Below are 25,144 nucleotides of genomic sequence, written 5' to 3' on the forward strand. Positions count from 1 at the left end.
TCTGGTCCAAGAAGTATTTTTAGACTAAGCCCGAGGCCTGACTCTATCTGGCCCCTTTAACAATTGGCTACTAAATCAAGTGGAGTCATGTCCCTCCCCTAAGATATAACACCGGCTATTCTACAACACCTATTCTACAGCACTGGGTGACCAGATAGACAACTCTAGAAATGAGCCTTCCTAGCACCATGGGACCTCATGCTGGTTATTGGCCTACACATGCATTCCATGGAATGATCTTTGGCCAACAGGAGGAACTGAGGACTGAACTCTGATTTTTTGCTAAAAACTCCTTCCTAAGGAGGCCAGCTGGGTCAGGCTGACAAATGGTAAATTCCCACTAAGCGGCTTTTGTTAACCAAATAAAGCGGTGATTTACTTCCCAACCTAATTCTGGTATGGCATCAACATCACCTAAAAGATAAGAAGCCCCTGTCTTAACTCAAGCATCCTAGCAGATGCCAATCATAAATTTAAAATGTCTTAACTCCAGCATCCTAGCAGATGCCTACTCTTAAATTTAAAGCATCTTAAAACATCCTAGCAGGCGCCTATTGTAAGTTTAAAATGTCCTCCTGTCTGGACCTCCCAGAGTGCTCACAACCTTATCTTAAATTAAGCATATCCTTTCTGGTCTTCTAGATAAAGTCTAACTCTATCAGCCAATTGCCAGCCAAAGAATCTTTAAACCCACCTATAACCTATAAGCCCCCACTTCGAGATGTCCCACCTTTTTGGGCCAAACCAATGTATACCTCTCATGTATTGATTTGTGACTTTGCCTGTAACCCTTGTCTCTCTAAAAATGTATAAAACTGAACTGTGACCCAGCCACAGCGAGCCCACTTGCTCAAGGCTTCTTGAGAGTGGCTCCAGGTCTCGGTCCTCAAATTTGGCTCAGAATAAATCTCTTTAAAATTATTTTGCAGACTTTGGCTTTTTTCCGTTGACAAGATGCTTGTATCAGTCAGAGTCTAATCAGGAGACAAAAACCACATCAGTCATTGGAAAATTCAATACAATGAAAATAAAGGGAAATGTTACTACAGTTATTAACTAGTAAATATGGTTAACCACAAAAAGAGGTAAAAGAAAGCTCTGAAGAATACAGAAATGGCAGCTATAGGGAGCAGACACTACCCCTAGGGCTGAGGCAGAGGAGAGTAGGGGCCAAGGGAAAACTCCCCTTTGCCTCCAAATAGCCCTGAATGTTCCATGCTCCACTGACAAAAGACGAGTACCAGGAGAAAGGGCATGCCACATTTCATTAACCCGCAAGGGAGGGCGATCACTCCTAACCCAATGGGTGAAAAAGCTTATATACCCTTTTTCATAGGAGAGGTGGAGACGGAGAATGTAGACGATTCTTTTTAGGGACAGGAAATGACTTTTAAGGAGAATCCATGTACCCAGGAGCTAGAAATTAACTTGTAAATGATTCTCTTTGGAATTTGAATGAGCTTGAGAGACAGACATTATCTTGTGAAAGGTCCATCCAGGGGGGGTTGCATTCCTCAATCTTGTTTTCTACAGATAGTTTTAATGAGATTTCAGGGCAGGGACAAAGGCAATGGTGTTTGGGGAAGAAGCTTTCTTGGTCAGATGAGGAAATTCCAGATAGAGTCTCTCCCTGTGCCTGGGCTGGGGGCAGAGGACTGAGACCAGGTTAGAGGGTCCTTGATCCCCAGGCTGATTTCTGAGGCCCTTCAGTTCTCAAACGCACTCAGCACACCAAACTGCCATATTTTGGGAAATCATTTTCTGTGCCCCAACACTAGCCAAAGAAGGAAGAAGCGAGGGAGAGGACTCCATCAAGACTGAGATTTCAGGCTCATTGGAGCAGGGGGAGCTGTGGCCCACTGGGCAGTAGAAAGGGATCTGTGATGCTCCCAACTAAATGGGGCGTCTTTTCTCCACTCTCACAACACCCCCAGAACACTTAGGACACAAAATATGTGGGATTATCCACACCAAATAATTCTCCAATTTTCTGCAGACACCAACTCGTGTCCTATAATTTAATTCAATTAAGGAGTTAGCACAGACCTCACAGGTTAAGGGCTCAGACCTACAAGCCTCCCACCCCTGGCTGCAGCTGCCAGTCACAGACGGGACCTCAGATTACTTGTACTTTTGACAGACAAGGTATAAATCAGAAGTTCCCAAGAATGGCTCATAGAACCCAGGGAAACACTTTCTTTACTAACCAGTTTACTATAAAAGATATTGTGAAGGATACAAATGAATACCAGACAAAGATGTACACAGGTGAGATCAGGAAGGGTCCCAAGCTCGGAAGCGTCTGTCCCCTTAGAGTTCGGGGTATGCCACCCTCCTGACACATGGACACACTCTTGTTCACTAACCCAGAAACTCTCTGAAACCACATTAGGGTTTCTATGGAGGTTTCATTATTAGGCGTGCTTGAGTAAATCATTGGCCATTGGTGATTAATTAAATCAACCTCCAGCCCCATCCCCTCCTGAGGTAGGAGGTGGGGCTAAAAGTTCCAACCCTCTAATCACAAGACTAGATAACCTGCCACCATCCTGAGGGTGTCCAGGGCCTTCCCAAAAGTCGCCTCATTAAGCCAGGAGCTGTGGTGCAAGCCTGTCATCCCAGCTATGCAGGACGATGAACACTCCTTCATGCCTCAGAGTATGAGTCCCCAATAGTCCTACTTCTTTCCGTTTGCTGTGGTCTTCCATTGAGAAAAAAAATAGCTCAGAGCAGTGTGAGTTGTGCGAGGTATGCAAAATGTATCCCGTGCAGAGACGTGAGTATGGGACTTCAGTCACCACTCCGACCCTGCCCACCACCGCCCACTCCCCCAGGGCCAAGCATTTAAAGGCGTTTTCTTCCGAACTGGCTGCCTCATCCATTATCTTCTTGTTCCTGAAATTTGTGATACAAGGAACAATGTATAGTCAATCAACAGTTTATATTATTTTAATGCAAATTATCCGTAAATAACTTGCCTCTTCCTTTCCTTTTCCTTTACCTTTAAAAACCCACTCAGTAATCCTAGAACTCTGGGAAGCCTATGAGCCCAGGCCAGAGGATCATGTGAGGTCAGACTGGCCTGAGCAAGAGCAAGATCCCCATCTGTACAAAAAATAGAAACATTAGCCAGGCATGGTGGTGCGTGCCTATAGTCCTAGCTGCTCAGGAGGCTGAGGCAGGAGGATCATTTGATCCCAGGAGTTTAAGGTAGCACTGAGCTATGATGCCACTGTACTCTGTCTCAAAAAAAAATCCCACTTGTAACTGCTGCTAATCTGAGTGTATATTCAGGGCAACTTGCTTCCAGGCTGTAGTCCTCAAACATGGCCCAGCAAACTCTCTACTTATATTAAGTTTGCCTCAGTCTTTCATTTTCTTTTTCCTTTACATTGACACCGTTAACGCTTACCATTGGACTTGGAAATGCTAACAGGCAATGCATTTACTACCTGGAAACATGCTCACGGTCAAAGCTTTCCGCAATTCACCCAGTATCTGAAAATTCTCTTCTGCATTTATGTCTTAGCCTGGTACTTACTGCTTGCCCCGCGAGCAAGTCTCTTCTTTCCACAGTCGCGTAGACACAAAAGGCCACCCTCGCCTTTATCCTTCATTCCCTGAATTACCACAGCACAACTTTTCCACAAGAAACAGACATTTACTGAGTTTTGAGAAAGCAGGTGTGTTTCATCCATCCCAGAATAAGAAGGGAATAAAATACAATATTACATTCAGATTCCCTTTCTCCTACACGTCCATCAGTTATGCCTTCCCGGGATGTTTTAGACGGCCGACCCTTCTGGTCAGGTAATCCAAACTCGACCACCCCAGCCGCCGGGGCCTCTGCACAAACTCAAGTTGGATAAAGTGAATTCCCCTTTGTTCTGCAGAGGAATTCAGTCCTCAGCCCTTTCATACCCAAACAGTATAAAAGTCCCATGAAATATTTGTTTCTTTCTCTTGTTTTTTTTTTTAAATCAGTCCCCGTAGGAACCATCAAAAATTGCCGGTGCTGACCATATTGCAAGTTGTCACTGTGGGGTATTGTGAAAAGTTTTCAATTAGAAATAATCACACCTCAGATAAACCTCATTGGCTACAATACTGCCATTGCGCAAAGCTGAAATATTTTTTAATATCAAAAGAACAATGACTTCTCCTGGTTAAATTCAGCCTACCACAGACCAGTTCCAACAACAGTCAACTGTTATCTTCTGCGATCTGAACACAGGCACGGACCGACTGTCTTCATAACCACCTGCCCGGGCTCTGCACTCAGAACAGCACGAGGCTCCCAGGGCCGCCCAGGGCTCAGCTCAGAGGTTTTGCAGCTCCCGGAAGAGCCACACAGGGAGGGGTCAGGGACCGTGATGGCCCTAGACGGGCACAGCCTCAGGGCCGCAGGGGAGCAGTGGCGACTCCACCCCTGGGGGAGCACCACCAACACCTGAGCCTGAGCCGAACCCCTCCCCCGGGGAGCTCTCCGGCTCCTCCAGAGAAGAAGAAATGTGATGGGGCACAGGGAGCCCCTTGGGCCCACCCACCACGGAGCAGAGGGTCAGGGACGCATCTCCTGACATAAGCCTGAAGTATGGAAAGAGCGTCCCAGAGAAGGAAGCTGGAGGGAAGGAGAAAATATGGGAGCCGTCAGTCATGTTATAGAAGGAGACATCCCCTTCGCTGTAGTCCAGGAAAACTCCCACTCTATGGGGAGCCTGCCTAAGGCGCAGATCAGTGTCAGGATTAGTACAGGCGCAATATCCGTCATCAAACCGCCCCATAACCCAGAACCCCTTTTCTGGACACTCTCTGTGCCACTCTGTACGTTTCACATCTTCCCTACAGACCCCCAGAGCCCACCGACAGTTGTCTCCATGCCTGACCTCCACCTCCCAGTAACGTCGCCCTGCCGGGATGCCCTCGAGGCCCAAGACACTGAAGATGCCCTGTGAATCAACACAGGTGTCCCTCAAGGTCACACTCTTCTTGTCCTGAGAGATGGCCAGGTTGGAATGGGCAGAGCCTGCATTCAGAGTGACAGACCCTGCGGAGAGAGACACCAATCATGCAGGCCCTCCCCTGCCCCGTAACAAGGGTGCACATACCCCTCGGCCCCCAGCTTAGCTGCACGGGGAAGGGAGGGGGAACCCTGAGATGAGAGTCGTGTGACTCTAGTCCACGCTCTCCAAGCCGAGGAAGAAACCAGGAGATGGATTTGATGGTTAGATATGTCACAGCCTGCTGAGGACCAGGCCCAGCTTTGTGACAGTCAACTCCACCACCCACCCCACCACCATTGATGGTGCCAGCACCTGGGCAATCACAGAGAACATAAGAAGCAGACAAAAGACAAAGGGGCAGCAGAAGGCGCACCCAGAAAGAACACGTAGTCACTCACAGGCCTGGAACTGTTCCGTCCGCCAATCTGCAAGAGAAGCACACAGTTCATATCAGGGAAGTGCAGAGATTGTACACATCAAAATAAACACCTAGTGTTCTGAAACACAGTGACACAGAAGTTATAGGGAAAAGTGTGTTGGAAAACATTCAACTGATATGTATCGATCTCTCTCTCTCTCTCTCTCTCTCTCTCTCTCACACACACACACACGCACACGCGCATGCACGCACACACGCACACACACACACACACACACACATTGATCATGCTGCAGCCTACAGGATGAGGACTAAGCCATAAAGCTTAGCACCCAGCCATTGAGAGACTGGACACCGACCTGAACAGAAAGGTCCTTGCCCAGATTTCACTGTCAAATTATGCTTCCTCAGGTCCCTCGCCATTCAAGCTTCCTGAGAGCTAGGGTTATTTGAGAAGGCATGGAGGAGACTGAAATTTCTACGACCTCCACTTACTTATGAAGAACTGAGCTGGCTTTGTACCATGTTTCCCCGAAAATAAGACAGGGTCTTATATTTATTTTTCCTCAAGAACACACCCGAGGGATACTTTTCCAGGGATGTGTTATTTTTTTTATGTACAGTACAAAAATCTCCATTTATTCAAATATAGCTAAGTCGTCTTCTTCTGGAACATCATCATAACTCTCCAAACCCCAAATTCCATCCTGAATTTCTTGTGACTCTATTTCCTGTAGAACCATTGGCCCCAATCTCTGATGTTGAGCACTAGAGCTCTCGTGGGGCAGATGAGAAGGGCTGCTCATCTTCTTTACTGCTCAGTGATGAAATGCATGGGTTGTGCAGATATGCTGCATAGCCACGCCCATCACTAGGTCTCATTTTCGGGGTAGGGTTTACATTGCACAAATGCTAGAAATCCTGCTAGGACTTCTTTTATGGGTAGGTCTTATTTTCAGGGAAACATGGTAGGTAGCCTGTAACCGTGAGCAGAGACAGAACGGCATCTAGCTGACCGAACCTGGGAAATGCCTGGAAACCATGAGTGTAGAATGCCTGGAAACTCAAGGTGTAGAATAAGAGAAATCTTGCCCAGGTAGGAGGAAATAGAGAGGCTTGTAGGATGGGAGAGAAAGAAGTTCCAATCAGGAAACACATATATCCAGTGAGAGGGCAGAGGATAATGACCTCTCCTCCCCTCTTCATGGGCTGACGGGAGCAAAAACATCCCTATGTAGACCGGAGAACCCAAACATGCTGGACCTGGTCATTTGGCTCCCCCAAGAATTGCCCGAAGGGTTGAAAGCTCCCAGGAGAAACCCTGCCATGATAGGCCCCCAAAGATGTCCATGCTGAAGCCCTGGAGTGTGTAAATATGTTACATACATGGCCAGGGGGACTTTACAAATGTGAGTAAGATTAAGGACCTTGAGATGGGGAGATTATCCCGGATTATCCAAGTGACCCCAAACTAATCACACAAACCCTTGAAAGCGGAGGCCTTTCTTGGCTGTCGTCTGAGAAACAGATGTAATCACAGAAGCAGGGGCAGAGACACGGTGCGTGGCTGGTTTTGAAAATGGAAGAATGGGCCCACAAGTCACGGGATGCTGATGGCCTCCAGAAGCTGGAACAGACAAGAGCCTCCAGAATGGAACGCAGCCTGGTCCACACGCTACTGGACTTCTGACCCACAGTGCTGTCAGATAATAAGTTTGTGTGGGTCTAAGCCACATAGTGTGTGGTGATTTGTCATGGTAGCAAATGTTAGAGAAAGCTAATAAGCCCACATGGGGTGGGAACATGGAACACATCCTCCATGGCATAGGGCACTAGCAGGGGAAGGTGTCGAGAGAGGATGAGGTTCTCCATCAACTGCACATGGACAGCTGAGGACCCAGGAAATCTCACATGCTCTGCTGGAAGGTGGAGAGGCAGAGAGATGCCCAGAGAGCCACTGGACCAGGCCTGGGGTCAAGAGGAAGAAGCCATAAGGTGCATCAATTTTGCAACCACAGACAAGTGACCCAGACTATGAACTTCACCTCAGGGTCAGGGGAGGGGGGACTAACAATGCCCCCAACCAGCCAGATGGGACCTGCCCCTTCTCAGCAGACACCAACTCAAGGAACATAAACCAGATCAAACTAGCCTCCCCAGAGTGAGAACCTGAAATGACTAAAGGGGAAGGACAGAGTCCCCTCCCCCCACACTCCTAAGCCATATAATCTCCTCCAACGTCTTTTTGGGGAAGAAGAAAGATCACCAAAGAAAGCAAAACCTATATATGTCATAAGACTCCAAAATGTCTTCAACTGGACAGCTTTTGCCTCCAACAGGATGGAGGCTTAGAAACCAAGATTAGAACAATAAACCATAAGTAAACATTTATCTTGCACATGGTGTAAATTTGTGACCATCATTGCCACTTACCCAGGTACAATCGGTATTGCCATCTGTATTGATTGCTTAATTGAAAGAGAATCACATAAAACAATTGAGTACCCCAGATGACCCTTTGAAAAAAGTGAACTTTACTCATATCTCATCAAGACATCAGTTGATACTTGGCTATAATTTTCTATATTACAACTGATACTGATAACCAAAGAAGAAAGAGGAGGAGAAGGAGGTGGGAGAAGAGAAAGACAGGGAGGAGGAGAAGAAAAGAAATCTGGCATTTGAGTATGAGACTGCAGTGTACCAGGGGCTATGCTGTACACGCTAATGCATTCTTCCCTTAATTTCCACAGCAAACCTTTAGGTTACAGATTATTCTTCCAATTATATGAATAAGATGAGATCAGGCATTTGTCCACCTCACACTGTCAACTTGCATAAAAATGTTGATTCCAGGGTAAACATAACCATTACAAAATAAAAGTGTATGGGGCGGGGAGGATCAAGATGGCGGACGAGAAACACCGCCAGACAAAGTGTCTCTGCAGAAAAGACAGATTCTAGCAGAAATTAGAAAAAAGAAGCAAGAAGACAAGCATACAGCAGACAAGGGCCGGAAGGAGGGGTACCTGAGACCCTGGGAGACTCCACGGGAGGAGGTTGCAGACGAGAACTGGAAGATGAGACCGCCCGAGCCGCCCTGAGACCAGCGGGAAGGGTAGGTGGATGAGTCACCATTCCCTTCCCCTGCATCTGGGACTGCTGGTGGGCTCCCCAGCAGGTGTAGAGACCTGCAGACACCAGCCCAGAGACGGCCGCCGCCAGCAAGTGGTAAGCCTGTAGCAGATGCAGCACCAGGCTCCCAAATCCCAAGGGGCACCTCCGTGTGCACAGACGCGAGCCGCGGCAGACGCCATATTGCCTCCTCCTCACCTCTAGCGACCCTACCCGCGGCTGCCCAGAGAGACAATACAGCCACCACCCGGAGGCACCTACAGGGAACAGGACCTTCCCTTTTGGGACCCTACAGCTGACTAAGGGGAACTCAGACTGTGAGCTCCCTACCCGCCAGCCCTCCCAGGTGCTGCTGGCACGGTGTTCCCAGGAGAAAGGGGCAGACCCTGAGGCTGAGAGACATAGACCCAGCTTGGGCTCCCAGTGGGTGAATTGGGACTGGCACTCCTCTCCCTCTGAGGATATAGTTTGAACTCTGGGACCCAGAGGTTAGACCTATAGACCAGATCCCGTGCACCAAGGTCTCGCATTGCCCGGGGCACAGAAGGGATATACGGAAACAGCCTACTGAGGTGTGTGTGCCTTCAGGGGCAGATCAGCATCCGAGAGGGCAACCCTCCTCCCAAAAGGAAGCTGTACGACCAGCCCAGGTGGCGTTCCTGCACAGAGAACCTCCCCACCAGCATCACAGTCCAGGGAGGCCTGGTGGCGTGTGGTCTGGCCTGCTGGCAGAGGCCCAGGAGTAGCTGTGAAGATGGGGAGGATGGAAAGAGATGAGGCCTGCTCTAGACAGTGGGTCTCAGACAGCACCACACACACACACACAGATTTTCTGATTGAGCCGGGCCATTCCAGCCCCTCCCTGACAGCTCTTCCTGGAAGCAGAGAACAAAACTTTGACCCCTGCTAATGGCATTGGTGGTGCCTGAGGGCAGGCTTACCCAACCCAGCTCCGCCCATACTCTCTCCTAGACCAGCCTTCACTGAGGGGGAGAAAAGGACACATTTGGAAGTCCCAGGGCCCCGCCGAACACCTGAGGCACTAGAGTGTCTCTCTAGCAGAAAAAGAGCTCATCACAGGTCACAAAAACAACAGCATAGCCTGTTCCTCCAAGCTAGCGCCACCTACTGACAGGGAGGACATCCTGCACACCCTTTTGACAGCACCTACTAACTCATTGTACAGAGACTGGTCGAATCTCACCCATAGACACCACCTACCGGCTCAGAAACTAAACAAGGTGTGTGAATACTCAAACAAAAACCTAAAGAAAAGAAACAACAACTGATCGGCCAACATGGGAAGAAATCAGCAAAGGAACTCCAGAAATATGAAGAACCAAATGGAAAACACACCCCCAAAGACCAGCACCAGCACCATAGAAACAGACACCAACCAAAATCAGGCAACCAAAATCAGGCAAAATGACAGAAGAGGAATTTCGTATGTGGATCATAAGAACACTCACCGACCTGCAAGAACAACTCAAAAACCAACATAAAGAAACCACAAAAAGCCTCCAGGACCTAGAACAAAAGTTCACTAAAGAAATAGATACAATGAAGAAAAGTTTAACCGAACTCCTGGGAATGAAGAATCAATTCAGGGAACTACAAAATACAGTGGAAACTCTCAAGAACAAGGTAGATCAAACACAAGAAAGACTCTCAGAGATTGAAGATAACACCCTCCAACTAAATAAAACAGTCACAGAGATAGAGCAGAGAAACAAGAGAAAAGAGCAAAGACTACTAGAGATGTGGGATTACATGAAGAAACCTAATGTGAGGGTCATAGGGTTACCAGAGGGGAAGAAGACAACACTCAAGGGTTGGACAAGCTATTTAAAGATATAATAGAGGAAAATTTCCCAGGCCTTGCTCAAAATCTCGATATACAAGTTCAAGAAGCTCAGAGGACCACTGGGATATTCAATGCAAACAGGAAGACATGCAGTCATCAGACTGACCAAAATATCAACTAAAGAGGCCCTTCTAAGAGCTGTAAGACGAAAGAAGCAAGTAACATACAAGGGAAAGCCAATTCGAATAACACCAGACTTCTCTAATGAGACTTTACAAGCAAGGAGAGACTGGGGCCCCATTCTCATTCTTCTGAAACAAAACAATGCCCAGCCTAAAATCTTATTCCCTGCAAAACTAACCTTCGTATATGAAGGAGAAATAAAGACATTCTCAGACAAGCAAAGTCTCAGAGAATACACCAAGACCCACCCTACAAGAAGTACTCAAAACAGTCTTTTGAGTACGAAAAAAAATAATAAAAACTCACAAATATAAAAACAACCAAAATCCAAAGATTCAAGGCCAGCTATTACAATGGCTAAAGAGACAAATCAAAGCAACAACATCCAACCTGACAGAATGAACAATAATCTACCTTACCTATCAGTTCTCTCCATAAAGGTGAATGGCTTAAACCCTCCACTCAAGAGACATAGGCTGGCTGAATAGACAAGAAAATACAGGCCAAGTATATGCTGTCTTTAGGAAACACATCTAACCTGCAACGATGCATATAGACTAAAATAGAAGGGTGGTGGAGATCAGTATTCCATGCAAGTGGAAGCCAAAAGAAGGCTGGCATGGCAGTTCTAATTCCAGACGATTTAGTTTTTAAACCAACAAAAGTAGTGAAAGACAAAGAGGGTCATTATATAATGGTGAAGGGCACACTTCAACAAGAAGAGATAACAATTTTAAATATATATGCACCCAACTTAGGTGCACCCAGTTTCATAAAACAAACCTTACTGGATCTAAGCAAATTGATTAATAGCAACTCCATAATCACCGGAGAATTCAACACCCCACTGATGGCACAAGACATATCCTCCAAACAGAAAATTAATAAAGAAATAATGGACATAAACAAAACTCTGGAACAATTGGGTCTGACTGACATTTATAGGACATTCTACCCAAAATCCACTGAATATACGTTCTTCTCATCAGCTCACAGGACATTCTCTAAGATTGACCATATCCTAGGACACAAAGTAAATCTCAAGAAATTTTAAAAAATAGAAATCATACCATGTACCTTCTCTGATCACAGTGGAATAAAATTAGAAATCAACCCTAACAGAAACTCACATTTCTACACAAAAATGTAGAAATTAAACAACCTTCTACTAAATGATTACTTCATAAATGAAGAAATCAAGATGGAAATAAAAAAATTCTATGAAGAAAATGACAATGAAGAGACAAGTTATCAAATCCTCTGGGACACAGCTAAAGCAGTTCTGAGAGGAAAGTTTATCTCCATAAATGCCTATAACCAAAAGACAAAAAGATCACAAATAGACAGTCTAACAAAACAACTCAAAGAGCTGGAAAAAGAAGAACAGACCAACTCCAAACCCAGCAGAAGAAGTGAAATCAACAAGATAAAATCAGAACTAAATGAAATTGAAAACAGGGAAGCTATTCAGGAGATTAATAAGACAAAAAGTTGGTTCTTTGACAAAATAAACAAACTTGACACGCTATTGGCTAAGCTAATGAAAAGCAGAAAAGAGAAATCTCTAATAAGCTCCATCAGAAATAAAAAAGGAGATATCACAACTGATCCCAAAGAGATACAAGATATAATTTAGGAATCCTACAAAAATCTTTATGCACACAAACTGGAAAATGTGGAGGAAATAGACAAGTTTCTAAAAACAGACAGCCTCCCTAGGCTCAACCAGGAATAAATAGATTCCCTGAACAGACCAATCTCAACAGCTGAAATAGAAACAGCAATTAAAAAACTCCCTAAAAAGAAAAGTCCCAGTCCAGATGGTTTCACACCCGAATTTTACCACACTTACAAAGAAGAACTAGTACCTATCTTGCAGAAAATATTCCACAACATCCAGAAGAACGGAAACCTCCCCAACACCTTTTATGAAGCAAATATTACTCTGATACCAAAACCAGGAAAGGATGCAACAAAAAAAGAAAACTACAGAACAATATCCCTAATGAATATAGACGCAAAAATTTTCAACAAAATCATAGCTAACGGACTCCAGACGCTTATCAAAAAAATAATCCATCACGACCAAGTGGGCTTCATCCCAGGGATGCAGGGATGGTTCAACATAGGTAAATGTATAAATGCAATTCACCACATAAACAGAAGCAAAAACAAAGACCACATGGTTCTTTCAATAGATGCAGAAAAAACTTTTGACAAAATTCAACACCTTTCAAGATACGAACACTTAAGAAAATAGGCATAAAAGGGACATAACCTAAAAATGATACAAGCCATATATGACAGACCCATAGCGAATATCATACTGAATGGGGAAAAATTGAAAGCTTTCCCACTTAGAACTGGAACCAGACAAGGCTGCCCACTATCTCCACTTCTATTCAACATAGTGCTGGAAGTCCTGGCTACAGCAATCAGACAGGAAAATGGAATTAAAGATATCCAAATAGGAGCAGAAGATATCAAACTTTCACTGATTGCTGATGATATGATATTATATCTAGAAAACCCCAAAGATTCAACCAAGAAACTCCTGGAACTGATCAATGAATTTAGTAAAGTCTCAGGATACAATATCAATACACAGAAATCAGAGGCATTCATATACACCAACAATCAAATTGAGAACCAAATCAAAGACTCAATTTCCTTCACAATAGCAACAAAGAAATTAAAGAACCTAGGAATATACTTAACCACGGAGGTAAAAGACCTCTACAGGGAGAACTATGAAACACTGAGGAAGGAAATAGCAGAGGATGTAAACAGATGGAAATCCATACCATGCTCGTGGATCAGTAGACTCAACATCATTCAAATGTCTATACTACCCAAACTGATCTACAGATTCAATGCAATACCTATTAAAATCCCATCAGCATTCTTCACAGATATAGAAAAAAAAAATTTACGCTTTGTATGGAACCAAAGAAGACCCCGAATACCAAAAGCAATTCTAGGCAACAGAAACAAAATGGGAGGCATTAATATACCAGATATAAAACTATACTACAAAGCTGTAGTAATTAAATCAATCTGGTATCTGCACAAAAATAGGAATATTGACCAGTGGAACCGATGTGAGAATCCTGATATAAAACCATCCTCATTTGGCCATCTAATCTTTGACAAAGCAGACAAAAACATATGCTGGGGAAAAGAATCCCTTTTCAATAAATGATGCTGGGAAAACTGGATAGCCACCTGTAGAAGGCTAAAACAGGACCCATACCATTCACCTCTCACAAAAATCAACTCACGCTGGATAACAGACTTAAACCTAAGGTATGAAACTATTAGAATCTAGAGGAAAAAGTTGGAAACACTCTCCTAGACATTGGCCTAGGCAAAGAGTTTATGAAGAAGTCCCCAAAGGCAATCACAGCAGCAACAAAAATAAATAAATGGGACATGATCAAACTACAAAGTTTCTGCACAGCCAAAGAAATAGTCATAAAAGTAAATAGACAACCTACAGAATGGGAGAAAATTTTTGCATCCTACACATCCGATAAGGGGCTGATAACCAAAATATACTTAGAACTCACAAAAATCAGCAAGAAAAAGTCAAATAATCCTATTAAAAAGTGGTCAAAGGACTTGAACAGAAACTTTTCTAAAGAAGACAGAAGAATGGCCAACAAACATATGAAGAAATGCTCAACATCTCTAATCATCAGGGAAATGCAAATTAAAACCACAATGAGATATCACTTAACTCCAGTGAGAATGGCCTTTATCACAAAGTCTCCAAACAATAAATGCTGGCGTGGATGTGGAGAGAGAGGAACACTCCTACACTGCTGGTGGGACTGCAAGCTAGTTCAACCTCTGTGGAAAGCAATATGGAGATACCTTAAAGTGATCCAAGTGAATCTACCATTTGATCCAGCAATCCCATTGCTGGGCATCTACCCAAAAGATCCAATGACACTCTACAAAAAAGACACCTGCACTCGAATGTTTATAGCAGCACAATTCATAATTGCAAGGCTGTGGAAACAGCCCAAGTGCCCATCAATCCAAGAATGGATTAATAAAATGTGGTATATGTATACCATGGAGTACTATTCAGCTCTAAGAAACAACGGTGAAATGCACATCTTATATTTTCCTGGTTAGGGCTGGAACCCATACTATTAAGTGAAGTATCCCAAGAATGGAAAAACAAGCACCAGATATACTCACCAGCAAATTGGTATTAACTGAGCGGCACCTAAGTGGACACATAGGTACTACAGTAATAGGGTATTGGGCAGGTGGGAGGGGGCAGGGGGGGCGGGTATATAAATATATAATGAGTGAGATGTGCACCATCTGGGGGATGGTCATGCAGGAGACTCAGACTTGTGGGGGGAGGAGGGAAATTAGCATTTATTCAAACCTTAAAGTCTGCACCCCCATAATATGCAGAAAAAATAAATAAATAAAAGTGTATGTAAGATATACATTAAAACACATAGACTAATTCAGCAGAGAAGGAGGAGATGGTAAAAGAAATCTCTCTGACCCTCATTTTTTGCTACGAAAATCCAGGGAGAACCACACTCCCTGGGCGGCTCCTCATGCCCCTGCTCCCCAGGCTCCTGCGTGCTGTGGCTCACCCTCTCTGTCTCAAGTCTCTATCCCTGACCGTGAGCACAGTCATCCGGGGCAGGGGAGGACACGTCACACAGGCTCAGAGGCTCAGACCCCAGACCCCCTGCGCTAAGCGCTCTCCGGACAGCCCTTCATCGCACTGGGACCCATGCTATACTCCTGCTCCGGCTGCTGCCAGGAGGCTAGATGGCCTCGTAGCTGGAGGCAAACTCACATGTTTACTTCAAAATGGCTTCAAAATAAATGTGTCTTTACTGAAAACTCCCAACGAGGTCTCAGGGAGTTGATTACATTTCATACACCCAAGTGACCTGCAAACACTCTTCACACTTCCCAACTCAGACCACCACGGCTGTGATTTCTGGTCTCCTCCACCACTCTGGGCCACCCAAAACCTCAAAAGCCAATCTTGGCCACGCTCCTTTCCTTCTAGTCTCCTCTCTATTCCCTAGATAGTCTTTTCTTCTCCGATTGGCTTCCCACGGTAAACAACTTTGACCTCCCTAGCTTTCTCCTCTTAAAATCTTCACACATTACCCCTAAAAATCCCAACCAAGAGCCAAGCCCATCAAGCAAAACAAGATTCTCCTAAATGAAAAGAAAATGGTTGTGAACAATTATAAGTTGCTTTTTTGTTCCTATAATACAAACACATACGCAGAATTTTGTATATAATGTCAGGTGGTTCCCAGACCCCACCTCAGGGCCATAAACATCCTAGGGGCTCTGGTCCCCAGATTTAGAACATTTGCTCTAAAGCAACTAATTCCTGAGCTCCCAAGGAGGCTTGGAAGAAGATATCTAGCTTAGACAGCAAGTCAGGGCATGAGGAAGCCAAGAGAAGACCAATATTCCAGAGGCAGAGGACCAGGAAGAAACAGGAAAACCAAAACCAGACCAAAAGGCGTAGAAACTTTGGGGAAGGGGGAATGCAGAAAAGGAAGACCTGACCCCTGAAACCCAAGCCTGACTTCTAAAATCTTCTGACCAGCAACTCCTGCTCTACACACTCGTTACCCTGCTCCAGCTTTCCTGAAAACTGAACTTGCTGTCACCTCAGTGAGAAGTGAAGTTGAACATGGTCTCAGCGGGTGTTGCTCACCATAAAGGGCCTGCGTGGAGGGTGGGGCAGGGTGGGCAGCTCTGCGCTCCCAAGGAGGAGACCTTGCAGTTTTTCACAGAGGCTGCCAGGGTGACAGAGAGCAGGACACCTATCCCATCCTGGGTGGGGACCCTGACAGAGAGCAAGACACCTGTCCCATGGTGGGTAGGGACTCTGACAGAGAGCAGGACACCTATCCCATCCTGGGTGGGGACCCTGACAGAGAGCAGGACACCTATCCCATCCTGGGTGGGGACCCTGACAGAGAGCAAGACACCTATCCCATGGTGGGTGGGGACCCTGACAGAGAGCAGGACACCTATTACATCCTGGGTGGGGACCCTGACAAAGAGCAGGACACCTATCCCATCCTGGGTGGGGACGCCTGACAGAGAAGAGGACACTTATCCCATCCTAGGTGGGGACCCTGAAAGAGAAGAGGACACCTATCCCATCCTGGGTGGGGACCCGGACAGAGAGCAGGACACCTATCCCATCCTGGGTGGGGACCCTGACAGAGAAGAGGACACCTATCCCATCCTAGGTGGGGACCCTGAAAGAGAAGAGGACACCTATCCCATCCTGGGTGGGGACCCCGACAGAGAGCAGGACACCTATCCCATCCTGGGTGGGGACCCTGACAGAGAAGAGGACACCTATCCCATCCTGGGTGGGGACCCCGACAGAGAGCAGGACACCTATCCCATCCTGGGTGGGGACCCTGACAGAGAAGAGGACACCTATCCCATCCTGGGTGGGGACCCCGACAGAGAGCAGGACACCTATCCCATCCTGGGTGGGGACCCTGACAGAGAAGAGGACACCTATCCCATCCTGGGTGGGGACCCCGACAGAGAGCAGGACACCTATCCCATCCTGGGTGGGGACACTGACAGAGACAGGACACCTATCCCATCCTGGGTGGGGACCCTGACAGAGAAGAGGACACCTATCCCATCCTGGGTGGGGACCCCGACAGAGAGCAGGACACCTATCCCATCCTGGGTGGGGACACTGACAGAGACAGGACACCTATCCCATCCTGGGTGGAGACCCTGACAGAGAGCAGGACACCTATCCCATCCTGGGTGGTGATCCCTGACAGAGAGCCGGACACCTATCCCATCCTGGGTGGGGACCCTGACCTAGAGCAGGACACCTATCCCATCCTGGGTGGGGACCCTGACCTAGAGCAGGACACCTATCCCATCCTGGGTGGGGACCCTGACCTAGAGCAGGACACCTATCCCATCCTGGGTGGGGACCCTGACAGAGAGCAGGACACCTATCCCATCCTGGGTGGGGACCCTGACAGAGAGCAGGACACCTATCCCATCCTGGGTGGGGACCCTGACAGAGAGCAGGACACCTATCCCATCCTGGGTGGGGACTGCTGACAGAAAGGAGACAGGACAGGGGGTGAGGGCGCGTTGGGGGGGTGGGCTCAGGAAATAGCAGAGCCGCTTACCTGCATACAGCTGGGCCTTCCTCCAGGCTGAAAAGGAACACAACCAAGTGACACCTCAGCCAGAACAAGCCTGCACAGGCTGATCCTATCGGCTCCGGCCACCCTTTGTTCCCAAGGGGAGACTCCGTAGGGGACCGGCTGCCGGCAGGTGCAGTGGGAAATTTGGACACGGGTAAGGAACCCGCACAACGGGCTGGGTCCACGTTGTCCAGCTATTGTGTGGATTTGGGCTGTCAAATGGCTGTCTGTGCCTCAACGACCTCCAAAATTCACATTCTATGCTCAGTTGTGCTGCTACGAATAAAATATTATATACTACGTGTGAAAATATTTAGGGAATAAAACTTCAGTTACTTCATAACTGTGAGAAAGCATTATTTATACCCAGGCTTTTTCTGGCAAATTTGGGATTTAAGGACAGGATGTGAGGTGACATCTGGGCGAAGGTGGCCAGCCTTTCACAGTCAGTTTCTAGAGAGAAGCTTCTGGGGAGTGGCCGGCTCGCCCCGCTAACTCCCACGTGTGGCCGGCGCCCAGTCCTCCCCTCTCCGCTTTCGGACCAGCACCTTCAGGAGCTGCACAGGGGGCTCCCTAGACGTGTTGTGTTGTGTCGTGTTGTGTTGTGTCGTGTCGTGTCGTGTCGTGTCGTTGTGTTGTGTTGTTGTGTCGTGTCGTGTCGTGTCGTTGTGTTGTGTTGTGTTGTGTTGTGTTGTGTTGTGTTGTGTTGTGACAGGGCCTTGCTATGCTGCTCAGGCCGGTCTCAATTCCTGGCCTCAAGCAATCCTCCCAAAGTGCTAGAATTGCAGGCGGGAGCCCCGGCGCCCACTGCGTGGTGTTTTGGGTTAGGGGCAGGCAGGAGGTCACACCCCTGAACTTAATGACCCACTTTATTTACATAGCTCATTTCATGAAATATCAGAGCTTCTGGCTTTGGGCTTTCAGGTTCCGACTGAGAGCTAGATGCACTGAAGACTAAGAAACTGACGACACGGTGGACAGGCCAGGGTTGGAACAGCCCCAGGATGCATAACAGACTCCAGGGGCCACCGTCCCACGCGGGTTCCCAAGCACTGGGCAAGAAACAGCTGCCCAGCCCTGGGGAGCCCATGAGCAGGGTTCCACCTCCAGCCAGCTTCCACTTCTGTCCCCAGGAACGGGGTCCACATGTCTGTGCCTGACAGAAATAAGGAGAGGGCATACCTGGGTGTAGGTGGGACAAGGGGCCAAGGGACATGTGGACAGTCACTCACCCACCATGTAAGCGTCCTTCCTCCTCTCTGAAAGGCAACACAAGGAGGCAGGTAAGCGAAGAACCAGAACGTGTCTTACAAAGGGGACACAGAGAGTGCAAAAGGGAAAGTAGAACTTACCGAGATCTGCCTGGAGTTCATCTGAAAGATGAAAGAAAGCATGAGCTCCCGGCCCTGAGAAAGGGAGGCCCGTGCCTGCAGAACCCACGGGAACCCTCTGCTGCATCCTAAGGAGGGGTCTGCCCCAGAGCCACCGAGCCGCAGCTCCAGCCGTCCTCTCTGCACCTCCTCAGACACCTGGCTGGGCCTGGGGCCCGGTGTCGCTAGAGCTGCCCACGGATCTGGGCACGAGCTGCGGCCCTGGCCAGCCCTGGCCGTCCTGCCTTACCGCCTGCCTTCCGCGCCTGCTCCCTTGCCTTCCGGTCCTCCTCCTTCTCCCGGCGCAGCTTCTCCCCTTCCTGCCGCTCCTGCAACTTTGTGGCGCGTTCTCTCTGAATAAAATATCCAGCCCCGAACAGCAGGACACCCAACGTGACCATGGTCACAGCGAACGCTGGCTTCCAGGGAGAGGCCTGCGGGAAGAAGGGCTCTGTGGCCCAGCGGAGACCCGTCAGGGGCCCAGCCGGACAGCGGCCCTGCACACTCAGGGACAGCACTTCCCCCCAGCCCCGCTGGGAGCGAGGAGCGGCGCTGACCTGGGATGAAAACGGCCGTGGCCTTCTCCTGGCCCAGGACGGGGTTGAGGACGGAGCAGGTCACGTTCCCCACAGAGCTGTCTCTCACCACCAGCGCCGCCTCCACACTGAACAGCTCCTCGGCGTCCTGGGCGTGGGCCTCGGAGAAGCCCAGGAACCTCTCTCCGCTGACGTCCCTCCACTGCACCTGGGGCTTCGGGAACCAGCCCGAGGCCGTGCACAGCACGCGGACCCCGCCGTCCTCTGGCCCGGCGATGCGCACGTGGGGGGCAGAGCCCACGCCTGCGAGAGGGAAGCCATGTGGGACCGGGACCGGGACCAGCAGTGCCCAGGCGTCGCCCAAGTCCAAGGGAGCCAGTCGTGTTGCATTCTGGGGTCCTGTGGGAAGGACGCCCCCGGGAAGGGTGACGCAGTGGCCCTGCCACAGGGAACAGAGGAAAGGAGCACAAGGCCAGTCGGCTGTTCTCTGCCGCCAACAGGGAGAAAGGCTCAGAGGAAGAGGAGGAATTTGGTCCCGGGTCCCACCTTCACCTGCACTCTCCCCACCTCACACACTCCCCCGGGACACCGTTTTGCATGGCCTCTGCCTCTCTCTGTGAACCACCTCCAAACCTGCATAGCTCCACAACCCCCAACAGAACTTCCTTCCCTTACAACTGCATCTCTGTGGCGTGCCTCTGCCACGATGCCTCCCATGCACTTCAAACTCAAATTCCAGACCTGAGTTCATAATTCTGTCCCATATCCGGTACGTTGATACAAAAATATCCTGTGTTCTTCACCTTTCTTTATGCCCAGCTCACCCTGTGCCACGTCCTTCTTAGTGGCTTCACACTCTGGGTCGGGCTCAGTCATGTGACTTGATTTGGCCAATCAGAGGTTCGCAAGGGTGACTCAGGTAGAGGTTGGAAAGGCCCTGGCACCACGGCTTGCCCTCTGCTGATCCCACGGGAGGGACAAGCTTGGGCTGGCCACTGGAGGATGGGACTCACGGAACATGGCCTGGCCATCCCAGCCTTTCCAGCTGAACCTGTCGTACATTAGCCAACATCCAACTGACCACCGGTATGTAAACAAACCCGGCCATGCTCCACATGGTGACCTCTTCAGTGGACCAAAGCTACACTAGTAAGCCCAGCTAGATTAGCCAAGGCCAGTCCAGATTAGTTCATGCCTAAATCAAATGAATTAGTTCATGCCTAAATCAAATGTTTATTCCTATATGCCACGGAGATTTTGTGACTGTTCATTTCACAGCAACAGGAAACTGATGCATAATTAGCAATCTTTCTACCACTAAACAAGTGGTCAAAACAACCCGCTGGGACTCTATGAAGTCCCCCCTTGCCCCTCCAAACTCTATGTGTCCCCAGATCTACTCTACAGGCCTGGCATATTTCAGGGACTCTATATATTTGTATGTATTTATTTATTTGCATTGAATTTATTTATTTGTGTTGAATTTATTTGTACTGAATAAATAAATGAGTGAATGAGTGTCCTTCTACTTATCTATAAAACGAGGGACTATTCAAAATGAGGTCCCTGAGGTCCCGCCCACTCCGACACTCCAGGACTCTAGAACACAGATCAAGTCACCAACCTGCCACCTTCAGTTCCAAAGTGGCATCCTGGTAGAAGGCTCCCTTTCTGAAGAAGCAGGTGTACATTCCGTGGTCAGAAGCGCGGACGTGGCTGATGCGCACCGCAGCCTCCCCGCGGGCGAGGCCGCCGGTCACCAGCGAGGTCCGCCCTGCGTACTGGGCCATCAGCTCCGCGCTCTGCTCGCGGCGGTTGCGGTAGACCAACACCGCGTCCGAGAACCTGCCGCGGAACCAGCGCAGCTCCATGTCCTCCGCACTCGAGGCCGGGGAGAGCGAGCAGGGCAGCGTGGCGTCGCCACCCAGCACCGCCACGACGGGCTCCCACGGTCCAATCACCAGGAACTCGTCTGTGGACCCCGACGCGGAGAGAGAAAGCGGGGCTCAGGCCGCCAGTGCGGAGGGGCCACCCTGAGCCGGTGATTCGAGCAGTAATCGCTGAATCTGGCCGAAGCCTGCAGTCAGGGACGTGGCCCAGAGACAAGGCAAGGGGCCGCCCCCGCCAGCCGTGCTGCTGGCCCCAGCCCCGTCCAGGGAGGACTCTGCCCCTGGGGACTCGCACTGGGCGCAGGCGCCGGAGCCCCGGAGGGCTGGGGAAACACGGGTGGCTGAGCCCCACCCCACAGCCCCTGGCTCAGCCCCGCTAGGGAGCTCCCCTGGCCGCGGAGACTGTCGGCCCAGGGACCCCAGCTCTAACCTGGCTCGGGACAAGCCTGAAAACTGACGGAAGAGCGCGCGCGGCCTGCGCCAGAACCGACCACTCAGCCGCGCCCAGGACGTCCCGCTCCCTTCCTAAGTTTAATGTTTCTGCCCATGTTTTCCTCCGCCGAATCCATGTGCGCTGACAACCTAGGGTCAGTGCTGCTTCCGCTCCAAACCCGCCCTCACGCCTCAAGGGGGCCGCGAGTTAAGTCCTCTCTGCGTGATGCAGGAAGCTCGCCAGGGCTCCCGCGGCGCCTGGCCCTCCGCGGCCCGGCGGGCCTGCACAGCACGACTCTTCCGCAGCGCAAGTCACGGCGGGCCTCCACAGAGCCACCTCTCCTCCCTGTGCTGCCCACCCCAGCCAGGGCCACCACAGTCTCCCCGGTGGACCAGTCTCCCCATAAGTGTCCTCTCCCCAGGCGCCTGTCGGCGACCCCCTAACCGTGCCCCTACTCTGCTCAAAGCCCTCCACGGCTCCCCAGCTCCCCGCAGTGCCCCACAGGCCTGACAGGGTGACCCCAAGTCCTTCTCTGTCCCAAGCCCTGCTTGTCTGCCCCTCGCTGGCTCCAGCGGTGCTCGCCCCGCGTTCCTCAACCCCGGCCGCTGCCAGCTGCGTGCCGCTGCTCCCCGCAAGGGACCCGGCTTTCCCAGAGACCCCACGGCTCACCCCCACTCCCCCAGGCCCTGGTCCCCGCCTCACCGCCCACTGACCCTCGCTGAGCACTGCGGCCTGCCCACACCCACCCTCCTTCATCTCTCATCACACTCGTCCTCTCGCACAGACTCCCACTGGGTTGTCCCTTGCAGGATGCCCTGCCCCCGCCAGGCCGGGGCTCCGCCGAGAAGGGGCTCGGCCTGCTTTGTTGCTGGAACAGCCCCTAACACATAGTGGGCAGCCCTTCGCTATCAGGACACTAAATGAATGAAGGATCGAATGCTTCAAACACCAGGAAAGCAGGAAAACCAAAGCTGATGGGAAGAGGTATTTTTAAGTTTTTCATATTTGGCTTTTTAAAACATAAAAGAAGTCATCATTGGACAATTGTCAAGATCCCTCATGGCAATTTTAAGGTTTAATGACTCTTAAAATTTAACTTCCGATCAGCGGCTGCTTGCTAGGCCGGGTGCTCCCGGGCCTCCCCTCCAGGCGGGAGCCCCCAGGCGGACCGGGAGGGGGATGGGCACGCTCACCTGCGGACGCCCAGGTGGGCAGCTGGAGGACGAGAAGCAGGGAGGCCAGACGGCAGAGCAGAAGGTGGCTGGAGCAATTCTCCATCTCCTCCGAGCTGGGGAGAGAGATGGGGCGGGAGGCAGGGCCGGCCCAGCGCCCTGGAGCCTCAGAGGGGAGACGCGGCCCAGGCCTGTGCCAACCCCCACGGCGGCGAGGCATTTCCTACTGGCCACCACGCGGAGGAGGCAGTGGCCGCACTTTGATAGCGGCAAAGACACGCTGGCCGCCTCCCAGCCCTTCCGGAAGACTCTGTGAGTTAGGGAACTGTCAGGTTTGGCTTCCCTTCCGGCCACAGCCACAGCCACGGCAAAGCCCTTTCTTGGCACCTGGGTCCCCTGGGGGAAAGCGTGCCTTCACCTCCCACCGTTCAACAACACGGTGATCCTCATCCCCGGACACGGGGCCCAGACTCAGGCCCCAGCCACGGAGGACATGCCAGCACCCACTTGCTGGCTGTGCTGTCAGGCCCCATGGTGACCAGGGTGTCACCTGAGAAGTCACAACCAGACACCATCCTCGGTGGGATGCCCGTCCAGCTGCGGAGCAGCCAGCCCTGCTTCCTTTGCTTGTTGGTGACATAACCTTGATCCCACCCCAGGCCTCCTCTCTTGGGCTACGAATTGGACCTGCATTCAGCAGGTGTCCCGCAACTCCCCAGGGACATTCCCACCTGGCCCTCTCTCTGAGGAAGGTCTCTGCCCCAGAGGCGAAGGACTGGGTTGGGAGACAGAACAGCACAGGACACAAAGGAGCCCTGGGCAGAGTAAAGGTGCCTAAACCAGCTCCTGTTAGGGAGAGGGAAGAGGCAGCCTGTGGTCCCGGAAGGCCCAGGCTCCAGGGACTGACGCCTGGCTCCCCGGCGCTCGCCACGCCCCCCGTGACCACCTTGGGTAAGTGTCTTGACCTTCTGTGCCTCAGTTTCCTCACCTATGCAAAATGGGGACAGTAAGAGCATCTCCCTCCCAGGGTCATAATGAATAGAACAGGGCCTAGTCCTGGTAATGCCATTACCTAGCCCTACAGAAATATCAGTAAGATAAACAATGTGAGGCGCAGCCTCAATAAGCTCTCTGGGTCTCCTAAAGCAAGAATATTCTCCAGCCGCCACCTCCCCCCGCCCCCCACCACATTCCCAGCCTCCTCCTACAGCCAGCGGCTCCCTGGCTTTCTCCCCCTGGCCCACAGGTGGCTTTACAGGCAACTTACCTGCTTTTCTCTGTTCCCAGTTTGAAAGGCCGCGACTTCCTAAGCATCTCCAAAGGCAGCACTTGAGAGCGTCCGAGCCAGGAGCCGTCACAGCCCGCTCCTGCCCTGAGTCTGCACCTGAGGAGAGCTGCGCTCACAGCCCCGCCTGGCTTCCGGCTCCAGCGCGGGGCCCAGGACGCCTCACCTCTGAGGGGCAGGGGCTTCCCAGAAGAGCAGAGAAGCAGCACAGCCCTGGACCCCCACTGTGTGCCCCCAGCCGGATAGCCAGCCCCGTCTGGCTCCTTCCAGCATCTGAAAGGGAAAGCTCTGGAACGCAGCCTGGGCGGCGTCTGCCCTGCCCTCTGAACACCAGGCGCTGCCGGGAAGGAAACAGCACAGGCAGGCAGCAAGAGGGTACCAGTCCCCCGAAACGCCCCGTGGAATGTCCCACTGACAGTAGGGACAGCCTCCACCACCCCCGCTGCCAGCGCCAACCCCTGCCCCACGGAGCCTTCCCAAGGCCTGGACACAGCAGGGAAACCTTATGAAATGACAGGAAGAAGAAAACAAATTGCACTGAACTACTACGCGTCAGGAACTGGCCACACAAATTATATTTATGCCACTTCGTTTGCTCAGCTACAGGCAGAAATAAAGACGGGAGCCCTCCCAACTAGTCACATTAACCCAGTAGGAGCAAGGGGAGCAAGGGGACGCCCGGGAAGCCCCACCCGCGCACCAGCCCAGCCCCCAGCTGCAGGCAGCTCAGAGTCACAAAGGAGCAGG

The 25,144-nt window shown here is 50.3% G+C and overlaps 1 protein-coding gene and 1 non-coding gene across 2 annotated transcripts; both read right to left on the minus strand.

The window, feature by feature from the left end:
• Positions 1 to 3,640: 3,640 nt before the first annotated feature.
• LOC142871025 (butyrophilin subfamily 1 member A1-like) lies at positions 3,641 to 25,112 on the minus strand. Its single transcript, XM_076003595.1, has 10 exons — positions 24,380 to 25,112; positions 23,134 to 23,228; positions 21,243 to 21,590; positions 19,640 to 20,170; positions 19,333 to 19,533; positions 19,065 to 19,085; positions 18,945 to 18,971; positions 17,695 to 17,721; positions 5,402 to 5,428; positions 3,641 to 5,047 (listed from the first exon to the last, which is right to left on the minus strand). The coding sequence occupies exons 1-10, from the start codon at positions 24,424 to 24,426 to the stop codon at positions 4,380 to 4,382; spliced, it is 1,992 nt and encodes a 663-aa protein (XP_075859710.1). The 5' UTR covers positions 24,427 to 25,112; the 3' UTR covers positions 3,641 to 4,379.
• Positions 3,985 to 4,125, minus strand: LOC142871171 (U4 spliceosomal RNA). Its single transcript, XR_012919440.1, has one exon. It is a non-coding gene; the product is annotated as a U4 spliceosomal RNA (small nuclear RNA).
• Positions 25,113 to 25,144: the final 32 nt, after the last annotated feature.

The sequence above is a fragment of the Microcebus murinus genome, chromosome 5, assembly GCF_040939455.1.
Source record: "Microcebus murinus isolate Inina chromosome 5, M.murinus_Inina_mat1.0, whole genome shotgun sequence".
In the NCBI taxonomy this organism is placed as follows: domain Eukaryota; kingdom Metazoa; phylum Chordata; class Mammalia; order Primates; family Cheirogaleidae; genus Microcebus; species Microcebus murinus.

What these genes read in the sequence shown, in the direction of transcription:
- LOC142871025 (XM_076003595.1), bottom strand. Translation starts at nt 24,426, where the DNA reads ATGCTTAGGAAGTCGCGGCCTTTCAAACTGGGAACAGAGAAAAGCAG. An exon ending in CTGGGAACAGAGAAAAGCAG is followed by an intron (nt 23,229 to 24,379) that starts GTAAGTTGCCTG and finishes CTCTCTCCCCAG; the next exon opens with CTCGGAGGAGATGGAGAATT. An exon ending in GAAGGCCCAGCTGTATGCAG is followed by an intron (nt 5,429 to 17,694) that starts GTAAGCGGCTCT and finishes CTTCTCTTGCAG; the next exon opens with ATTGGCGGACGGAACAGTTC.